The 11,704-nt window shown below is 38.6% G+C and overlaps 1 protein-coding gene across 2 annotated transcripts in view; it reads left to right on the forward strand.

Annotated features, from left to right (window-relative positions):
- LOC122810890 (C-type mannose receptor 2-like) overlaps nucleotides 1–11,704 on the forward strand; it is a 71,625-nt gene that overhangs the window by 59,398 nt on the left and 523 nt on the right. For both annotated transcript variants that reach the window (XM_044082433.1, XM_044082434.1), the window contains exons 4-5: nucleotides 1,724–2,083; nucleotides 11,577–11,704. The exon at nucleotides 11,577–11,704 is cut by the window's right edge and continues 523 nt beyond it. In XM_044082433.1, the coding sequence (XP_043938368.1) occupies nucleotides 1,724–2,083; nucleotides 11,577–11,704 (488 nt within the window). The remainder of the gene's footprint in view (nucleotides 1–1,723; nucleotides 2,084–11,576) is intronic.

Consider the following 11,704-nt stretch of genomic DNA (forward strand, 5'->3'; position numbering starts at 1 on the left):
ATCTGGGACTACAGGCAGGGCTTAATCATTCTGCACCATGCAGCTGGCAAGTGATAAAGACTTAAGCAGTAATTCAATGATTTTAGTCTGCCAACTTGATTTATATATGTCTACACACACACACACACACACACACACGTGTATATATATATATATATATATATATATATATATATATATATATAAAATATATATATATATATATATATATATATATATAGCTATATAGATATATAAATATAGGTATATATTAATTGTATTAGATGTGAAGATGTGAAGAAAAACAATTATGGGTAATAATGAAATGCACTTTGCAAGATTTTTAATTGTAGGTATTTAATTGTACATATTTAATGCTTAGTATTTAATTGCAGATATTTAATTGCCCACATGGGGTAAGACTAAATGATCAGGAAGAATAAAAGTCCCTTTTTTTAATTAATGAGAAAGTTCAAGTGAAGTTCTTACCCACTTGTTGTTGGTCTACTCTGGTATTGCATTTATATCAAATTGCATGTTTACATGTGTCTGTTATATTCATGATGGTTGGCTGGACATTTTATCAAAGATAAATTGGGTCTATATCACAACAGCGAACTTAAAAAAGTTTGACCGTTGTAATATCGAACCATTACATTCGAAACCCAAGAAAACCGAAACCACAGAACAGCGATTTTTTCCCCAGGGGAAAAATAAATTTCTGTTTCATTATCAAAAAAAAAAAAACATAACCTTAAACCTAAACTGCTATGCACCCCTTCCCCTACTTAAATATACCAACTCCGAGATCACACTACAGTGTAGGAAATAGAAAAGCCCCAAAAACAGCCCACTGACTTTTTTCCCTGGGAAAAAAGTCGATGTTCCGTGGCTTTGCTATTTTCCACTTTTGGACTTCAGGGTTCGATATTACAATGTTCAAATTTGTTGTAGTTCAACGTTGTAATATAGACCAGATATTACAACGTTCAAACTTGTTGTAGTTCGACGTTGTAATATAGACCAGATAAATCTATATATGGAGAGAAAGTTCAGTGTCTGCATTATCTTTAATATGGAGAGATGATTTGAAATATCATATATTCTTCTTCCCTGTGTTTTACTTAGGATAGTACCCCTGCTTGCAGTAAGTCTCAATATCCAGGTTTGTCAGAGAACTTCAGAAGTTTCATCTCCTACTTCATGGCTTGCCTCACATAATAGAGATCACAGGGTGATGCACTGGATTTCAGTATCTGGATATTTTCTATTCATTCACAAGGATTGCCATAATGCCATTTTACAATGGCCTTCTTTCTTACTACCCCAGAGTCAGTGCCCAGCCTTACGGACTGCAGATGGGCTGTTTATGTACCCCTGCCAGATCCTCAGGTGTAATGTGGCTCAGGATCTCATTAAGGAGTGCCAGTATGAACTGATCAAAATGTTTTCTACTAGTGTTGGGGAAAGAGTGAAATTTAATATCATATCATAGAGTTAAGTACCATAGCTGATCTCCCATTTCATAAAAAATTCAATGTTTTTTTTTGTATTCATTGTAAAAGATGGACTAAACTGATGGCATAACACTAATACAATGGCATCCCTACTGTCTCATTAGCCAACATTCCTAGGTTTGTACTGGATTCAAATATTCCTAATTAGTTGGTATCATCATTGTGTGACTATGAGAGGATAGACCAGTGAATACATTATATAATTAGACTGTTTCTTTCATCCGCAGACAGCAGCAACTCCTACTACATGGTGAGTCAGGCAAAGAACTGGACAGAAGCCCGGGACCACTGCAGAGCACAACAGGCAGACCTTGTCAGCATCAGGAATGAAACTGAATTCCAGACAGTGAAAAGTATCATAGCAGATAAAACCACATGGATAGGACTGTACTGGGCTTCCTCCAGTGGCCAGTGGCAGTGGGCAGATGGATCATTTTCATCTTATCAGAACTGGGATTATATTCAACCAGATGGGACTGAAAACACCTTGTTTTGTGTACAAGTAAATGTAAAAGATCCAGTTCTTTCATTTGGAAAATGGGATGACATTCCTTGTAGATATCAATTTAATGCTATTTGCTATCAAGGTAATGTAACATTATTTTTATTTATATTGCCCAGACCCAAAATCTACTTATTAATTTCAACTAGTGAGTATTTCCAGGCTACATATCTGAAAATCAGCATTTCAAAAATTTTCCAGATGTTACTATAAACAGAATAGTAGAGTCACAAAGTATATTTGTAAATTACAAGCTTAATATGCTTTTCCACACAACGTTTTATATTCTACATATAAATGTATATAGATTTTTTATTATAATATTGCTTTGAAGTGTTATGTAAAATTTAAAAAAACCTGTAAATTAAACAAGTTTAACTTTTATAAGCTATGACACTGGATGCAAACTAATAAACTTTCCATAAATCCAAATAAATCATCAATGTTGATGGTCTTCATGCCACACATACTGAAAGAAGCAACTTCACATATATATAAGGACTCCTCCTAGTCATCAAATCCTGTACATTCATCAAAAATAATCTTGGACTACCTCTGAAGTCCATTTTATTTTTAAAAAAACACACAGAAATAGGAGTGGCTCACCTCCTACCTCTACAAGCACACCTTGCTCTGTCCCATTATTTTTTTAATTCCCATGCTAGAATTTGGCCTGTCCATCATTGTGCTGTAGTAATAGCCTTATCCTATAAAACACAACTAATAAAAGTTACCATTTTTTCCTGTAAGCTGATGCTTGCACCCACCCATTTAAACAGGATACATTGGCTGCCAGTGTGTAGAACAGCCATTCTGGTCTTAAACGTACTCCTGTTTAAAATCATTCAACTCCAGTACTGACCCACTTTATACTCTAAGTTTACAACCAAAGAACGACTCCTTATGAAACAACAACAGTTATGATGGCATTCTAAACAGATCACTATTTGGAATAGTAATAGTTGAGACAGGCTTTTCAAAACCTGACTCTTACTACTTGTCGTCAGCTTCCAAATGCTCTGTAGAATCAGTCACCACTTGGATCCAGTAAGTCTTAAGTTAAAGGGACATTTTTGTCAGGAAAATAAATGCAAACATTTCTAGAATGCAGTCTGAACTCAGTGTCACGTCACCTGCCAGGCATAGCTCTATCTCAAATCTCTTAATCCAATCCACGTCACTGCAATGTTTTAGTAAATGTGTTACGGTAGGGCAGCAGTGCTATCCAGGTGTTATCATATGAAGTTAACGGTACACCAGCCTGGTTTTGCAGACGGTACGGCAATGTCTTCGCCATTGTTGTTTCTTACATACATTTTACTTCCTGCTCTATCCCAAATAATTACACTGCTATGATTGGCTTTACTCCTGCTTTATTATGTACCTTGAAATCATTGTCTCTTTTTTAACTTATTAATTTACTGACTGCACATTTCTTGGGGCACCTTGCTGAAGTTAACACTGTTCTTGTGACTGTATTGTCAGATTATAGTGTTAGATAATATTGTGTGTTTGGTCCTTGGTGCTGCTATTGTATTGCTGTTCACAACTGACAGTATCAAAGGCAAGTTCTGTAACATTATCAAAGACTGATCCTGGCTACATAAAAAATAAATGATAAATAAACTTATTATCTCAGATACAGGTTGCACTTTTTGGTCAGTGATGTTGTTCCAGTTCTGCACTGTTACTGCATCTAAATTACAGCTCTGCAGCTATTGCACTACAGGTTGTGACTAAAAGAGTCATGAGACCAGCTCACTTATCTGGTTATCAAAGTTAAAAAATAAATAAGTGAATAAAATTGCACTAGACAGTGACAATTAATGGGTGAGTTCAGTACAATGCTTAAGATATTCACCTCGCAAACAAAAGGCACAGGGTTGGATTCTGACTCTGTTTCAGTGCAGTTAGCCTAGTATTCACCTATAAATAATACTTCAGCATTTGCTGATACTACTGCTCTAACTTGCAGACTTAACTGTAGTTCTGTAACTTGTATCCATTACTTTACTTATGTGAAAGCAGTACTGGTACTGCAGACATTTTACAGCACTAGTGACACTATGTGCATGTGACACCATTAGTGACACTACAGGTATGTGACAGCACTCGTGTCACTGCAGGCATGTGACAGCACTAGTGACACTGCAGCATGTGACAACACTAGTGACACTGCAGGTATGTGACAACACTAATGAAACTGCAAGTATGTGACAGCACTAGTGACACCACAATAATGTGGTGGCACTAGTGCCACTGCAGACATGTTACAGCATTAGTGACATTGCAAGCATGTGACAACATTAGTGACACTGCAGGCATGTAAGCACTAGTGACACTGCAGGTATGTGATAGCACTAGTGACACTGCAGCATGTGACAACACTAGTGACACTGCAGGTATGTGACAACACTAATGACACTGCAAGTATGTGACAGCACTAGTACCACTGCAGGCATGTTACAGCATTAGTGACATTGCAAGCATGTGACAGCATTAGTGACACTGCAGGTATGTGACAGTAGTAATGACACTGCAGGCACATGACAGCACTAGTGCTGCTGCAAGTATATCACCACATTTTGACACTGTAAGCATGTGGTGAAACTAATGGCACTGTTTTATCAGACAGAAGTAGTGGTACTGTAAGCCCGGGACCACAAGTCTGTGACTGCTCTGTGTATAAGAGTTGTTGTGGGGTAGAGCCATTCCTATTACGTGACAGTGATTGTAGTGATCTAGGTGAGTAATATTAAACTTTACAACACAGTCATGAGACAGCTGCAAAAGCAATGCAACCATGTGAGAATGACAAGTGCAGCGTAGAAGTGGAAAAACTGTGGTAGTGCAGTATTACATGAGAATGTATGTGTGGTACCAGATGGGCACAATTACAAATATTATACTATGGGCATTTAAATACATGAGTATCTGGTGCTGGATGATGAAAGAACCAGTATAGTTCTCTGAAAACTGGATTAGTAGTGAAGTTTATGGGTGCAATAAAATTACATTGTCAGTGGGTGTAAATGCAAGTTTCTTTTCGCATCTACAACACTGTAAGCCTGTGGTAATGTGAGTGACATTGCAAACTTGTGAAAATACAAACAGCATTTCTGGCATGGTGTAATAGGAGGTGAAACTCAGATGTGTGTATGCAGTGCAGGCATTAATCCTACATTATAATGTCAGTGGTCACCACTGTCAACTTTGGCCTTGGAATGAAGCAAGTGTAATATGCGGTACAGATTAATAAGAAGAGTGCCATGCATATGATACTTCAACCTGTGAAAGAAAATCTTTATGCCCTTAAATTTCTAAGGAGTTGATCAGTCTTCTTCTGTCAAGGATTCTGGACATTTGTTACCTAACACTGCAAATGGTTTTGAAGGTAACATTTAAAGTCTTCCCATTTGGATTCTTCGAGTAAGTTCATTATTCTTCTGAACATTTAAGAAATGGACATTTAGGTGTCTTCGTTTTTTTTTTCAACTCAACTTAGATTGCATGATGGGAAAAATGAAGACTAAGTGAAAGCAATGTCATATCAGTATATCTAATCTCCCAGAAGATTTTGAGTTAAATGAAATAAAAGCTGAAAATGGTTACTTAAAGTACCATAGAGGCATTGGCACAACATGGAACATCAATGTGAAATAAAAATATGTTTTATCATTTTCTTTTTTTAACTATTGAGACCAGTGCTTGCTTTAATGTAATTTGGTAGTCTGTTCCACAGATCAGCTGCTCTGTAACAGAACCAAATAGTACACTTATTTGTATAGAATCTTCTACATAGGTTGCCTGATGATTTTCTACTAGTTTTGGATTTTGATTTTAGTTGTCTCTAAATGCACTATATACCTGAATAAGATCTTCACTTAAATATCTGTAAAAGACCCTGTACAAGTTCAGATATTTTAGTCTTTCATAATAACTTATATTTTCCCAGTAATAGATGGCCTTGGCATATTTTTGCTCTTTACTCATGATTGCTTTCTTATAAGTGATGCTTTACTTCTGCTTACGTATAACTGGCACGAGAGCTTTCTTTTCTTCTATTACTACTGAGAAAGAAGCCCAAGGAAAATCACATTTTAAGAGAGCTAGGTTTTTTAGGCATTTTCCAGTAAGAGTGAAGGAGCATGACCCCAGAGTAAAGCCATTTGCTGAGGGATGCTTTCTTTGTTAAGCTTATTGTTGTTAACAATATAGATGATCTTGGCCAAGATGCCAGGAAAGGGGTTATAATACGCTCTACAAACACTCTTTAGAATGTTCTAACTTTCGAAAGTGTATGTACCAGGAGTCTATGGAAAGGAAAGGTGGTGGGGACATACCTCTCAAGTGTACCTCATTACAAGGAACGTACCTCATTTGGGGGTCTTAAAAAGTTCATGTTCCTCGAAATTCCTCAAAGTTCCACATTGAAAGAGTCTATGGCACATTCAGTGTTAGGAATTATTTTAAGTGAAATCCATGGTAAATAGAAATTAATCATATTCATTAAAGGATCTTCTTTATAAGTAAAACCAGCATATTTTAACCATCATATGACCTTTCTAGCTGAAATTGTTAGTCAGCCATTAGTATGTGTTCCACATTTTGCCCATTTGTTCCACATTATGAAGGCGAGTGTTCCTCATTTTGGAGACGGAAGGTTGAGCTATGGGTGGGGATTTTAAAAGTAAACTAGAACAAAAAGAAATACTTTGGCAAATGAAGTTAGGGGCAGACAGTTTCCCTGGAATAAATGGCACAATAAATATTAAATGTTTTTTAAAAGGCAGGAGATTAGGGATCAGTTGTTTATAGGTGTAGTTAGTGATATATTTTTTAATCTTAATAAATAGGTTTTAATTAACTTTTTCTTGTATGGTAATTTAATGTTTATGTTGATTGGCTGAGAGCCCTTGGTCTATCTTCCTTTGAGTGTTCAGTGGAATTTTGTGAAAATATTGTACAGCATACTTTGCCAGGTATGTATGCCGCAGTGGTACGGCGGTAGTGTTGTTACCTCACAGTAAGAGGTTCTCCCGTTTGATTCTCGGCTTGGCTTGGGAGTGCCTTCTGTGTGGAGTCTGCATGTCCTTCCCATGGTTGGGTAGCATTCGAAAGACATGCGTGCGTAAATGGGAGTGCCTTCATTGAAGGTTTGGCGTCGAGCTGGCACCTCGGCATTTTGTAAAAATCTACTGCCAATCATTAGTGGACTGGAGTTCCGCTGTGATGACCCCTTACCGGGAAAAGCCGAAAGACAAACAAAACATACTTTGCCAGGTATGTACGTCAAAACAGCTGCCAGTTATAGTGATTGGTCTAAGATTATAGACCTAGTAGAAAGATTTACAATGGTAGTTTATGGGTCGTTAAAGAATCTCTGTTGTCTACTGTTGTTTTATTGGGTTTTATCCAAAATATCAACCTGATATTTTTAAATGTTAAACTATTCTGAATAGCCATTATGTATTATGTATGTGTAAATGCATGCATCTATCCATTTATCTAATCTATAGATGTGTGCGTGCACACAAGCACATATGACACACACACACATAGGCACACAGACACACACACACACACACACACACACACACACACACACACACACACACACACACATATATATATACACACATATACATATACACCCTACCCACTGACAAAAACGCCATCCTGGAAAGATGGGCTGAGCACTTCAACAATGTCCTGAACAGGCCTTTCTCTATCAATGCCGAATCCATTGACCTCATGCCGCAAGTTGCCATTAACACCTCCCTGGCAGAACCTCCAAAGGAATCAGAGGTTAAGGAAGCAATTAAGCTTCTCTCCAATAGTAAAGCACCAGAATCTGACTCCATTCCAGCTGAAATCTACAAGACAGGAGGACCAGTCTTATTACAGAAGCTCACCGAGCTCTTCCAGACTATGTGGCAACAGGAAGTTATCCCTCAGGAGCTAAAGGATGCCTCCATTGTCCATCTCTACAAGCGAAAGAGAAACAGGCAGTCTTGTGACAACCACAGAGGAATCTCTCTCTTGGTCATTGCTGGCAAAATCCTTGCCAGAGTCCTCCTCAACTGCCTCATTCAACACATGGAAGATGGAACCCTCAGTGCAGCTTTAGAGAGGGCCGAGGGGCAGTGGACATGATATTTGCAGCACATCAAGTTCAGGAGAAGTGCCAGGAACTAAACAGGGACCTTTACACAATGTTCATGGATCTGACCAAAGCCTTTGACAAAATCAGTCATGAGGGGCTATGGCAGATCATGGAGAAATTTGACTGTCCAGGCAAATTCATCAGTATGGTGCACCAGTTCCATGATGGCATGCTTGATCAAGTACTGGATGATGGAGATTCCTCTGATGCCTTCCCAGTTACCAATGGAGCCAAGCAAGGCTGCATACTGGCACCCATGCTGTTCAGCATGATATTCTTGGCCATGCTGGCAGATGACTTCTGCAATAACGAAGAAACTAGCATCAAGATCAGATACAGGACTGATGGCAGACTCTTCAACCTGCAAAGGCTATAGGCCAAGACCAAGGTTGAAGAGGACTTTGTGCACGATTTCCTGTTTGCAGATGACTGCACACTCAACTCTGCCACAGAGGCCCAGATACAGCAGAGTATGAACAGCTTTTCCAGTGCCTGCAGAAACTTCCGCCTCAAAATGAATACCAAGAAGACTGAGGTTTTGCATCAGCCCGCACCACAGAAGACATATGCAGAACCAGCTATCACCGCTGAAGGTGAGATCCTGAAGGCTGTTGACAAGTTTACATACCTCGGCAGCACACTCTCCAGATTTGTGAATATTAGCGATGAGATAGACACATGCATTGCTAAGGCAAGCTCCGCATTTCAACGGCTGCGGGAGTCAGTGTCGGAGAGGACAGGTGTCAAATTGTCCACAAAGCTGAAGGTGTACAAGCCAGTCATACTACCCACACTACCGTGTGTCTGTGAGACACAGACTGTGTATGACCGTCATGCCAAAAAGCTGAATTGCTTCCATATGAATTGCTTAAGAAGGCTGCTGAAAATTACCTGGCAGGACAAAGTTCCAGACACAGTTGTCCTTTCTCAAGCTGGACTGCCAAGTATCTACACCCTGCTGAGGAGAGCTCAAGTCAGGTGGGCAGGCCACTTTGTACATATGCCAGACATGCCTCCCCAAGAGACTGTTTTATGGTGAACTTGCAGGATGCAAACACATACAAGGTGGGCAGAAAAAGCACTTCAAGGACATGCTGAAAGTCTCTCTGAAGAGCTTTGGCATTGACCCACACTCTTGGGAAACCCTAGCGCAAGACCTCCCCACCTGGCAAAGCTGCATCAGCAAAGGTGCTACCTCCTACGAGCAGAGCAGGACTGCAGAGGCACAGAGGACACACCATACTCAGTCAACCTCCTTGATGTGATGTCCTAGGTCATCGTCGACAACAACGGATGAACAACCACCTATATATATATAGAGAGAGAGAGAGAGAGAGAGAGAGATAGATATAGATGTAGATGGATTAGATATAGATAGATAAATATAGATATAGATATGTATAATTTTATATATATATATATATATATATATATATATATATATATATATATATATATATATATATATATAGGTATGCATGCATTTTATCGGCCGGTGGATGGTCGATTGGGATATTGCCGAAAGCAGTGCCGCAAATCCTCAAAAAAGCAATCACACTTGTTACGAATCGCAAAATATCACCCCCTTTTTGACCCATTGTAGCTCTTGTTAAGGTGGTAGAGCAGTCGGAAATGTCGAATTCAGTGATTTTTATGACATTCCGACCTTTCGGCAGTACAAAAGTAAATGGGGTACTAAAGGGTAGTACCAGACAAAAATCACCTTCTACTTTACTGTCTGTGGTATAAGTACAAATCTGTTAAGCACTTTTTCTAGGTTGCTTACAGATAAATACCTGTTGCTTCGCATCTGCCTTTACCTGAACTTTCAGCTTCACATTAGAGAAATGAGGCATAGGACTCTGCATTCTTCAGTTTTGTTCAGTTTTAGTACTTACTTATCTCTGTGCATCTGCACTTTGGTGCTCTGATTCTTCCATTTTTGTCTCATTTTAAGTAATCTCTGTTCAGACTGTTGACTTGCACTGATTCTTACTTCACAGTTCACTGTCAGCTCACTTTTAATTCCAAAACTGACATGTTTACAGTTTTAGGTACTATGTACAAAACCACTGTTCTTTTTCTGTATACTACTGTGTGCTGAATTACTTTGCTATGCAGTGTTTGATACTCCCCTATGTCTTTTTTAGGGTCTACTTCTAAATTTTGAAATTTCAAAACTCCAAATTTCTTATAGTCGAGACCATAAGATCAAAGTTTTGAAATGTTGAACTGTTTAAATGGACATTGTCGTACAGTGCAGAGCAGTATATTTAACATTTTCCTGGCTGTAGTGTGATCTTGGAGTTGGTATATTTAATTAGCAGGGGTGTGCAAAAATATAAAAAAAAAGATTTTTTTTAATTTAAATTTCTAAGTTTCAAAACTATCATAGGATCACAGGAAGTGACTAGGCTATTGGCCCTGAGGCCCTTACAAGCCTAGCCAAAAAGTTAGGCCATGTTGCAACAAGTCAGCACCCTATGGCACTGTCCAGCAGGGACACAGGTGGAATCCCAGGGGTGTATTTTCTATTCTCTATCCAGTTATCCAGGTTGCACTTAAAAAGGGTTAATGAGGTACTCTGCTTGACATGGAGAGGGAGTCTATTCCACAGAAGGGAGAGTTTGTGGGACACAAATCTGTCACGCCAACAAGTACTATTGATGTCATAGACTAGGTTGAGGTCAAGCATGTGGGTTACTCTAGTGGAGTTTGACTTGCGGATATGCAGGACTCCCACCAAGGCTTTGTATGCCAGACAGAGGTCACCTCTGAGGAGTCTGTAGGAGACTGAGTAGAGGGACATGGCCTTAAGCTATCTGTGTAGGGTAGATGTTTGAGATCATGGATTCTCCTGGTGAGAAACCTCTGTGGTTTCTCCAGCTGTTACATGTGCTTTGTGAGGTACATGCCAAAAGGGCCATTGTACTCAATAATGGGTCTTGAAAGGGAAGAATACAGGGATGTTATGACAATCTTAATGTCTCGAACGTAAGAAATTCGAAGTTTCCAAACTATGATCTTATGGCCTCGACCATAAGAAATTCAAAGTTTTGAAACTATGAAATTTAGAAGCAGACCCCAAGTAGAACCATTCTTTGTACATGGATTCTGTTCTTTCAGGCTGAAGTTTTCTACTGGGTACCATGTTTGTTATTTAGCAACATGACTATCAGAATGCTGGGCAGATAATTTAAGATGCATTCTTTATATTAGCATTTTGGCTTTGGATGACTGTTGTTGCAAAGATATTGCATAGTGATATTTTTTATATTTTTATACCATCATCATTTTGATTTCTATAATGGTACATTTATATGTTCTGAAGTAGTTGCTTTTGAGCTTAGGTGGCACACAAGCCAGGATGAAAAAAAAAAACAATGCTCATTTGTATTCTTTTTTCTTTCAGATGTGAATTTTTACCTGATAAAAAAGAAAAAGACATTTCTGGAGGCTGTATTCTACTGCAGCATGTACCACACTGACATTGTAAGTATACAGCATAAGGGTGAACAGCTGCAGATTGCAAATGTTGCC

The sequence above is a fragment of the Protopterus annectens genome, chromosome 9.part0 (assembly GCF_019279795.1).
Source record: "Protopterus annectens isolate FY-2018-M chromosome 9.part0, PAN1.0, whole genome shotgun sequence".
NCBI lineage: Eukaryota > Metazoa > Chordata > Ceratodontiformes > Protopteridae > Protopterus > Protopterus annectens.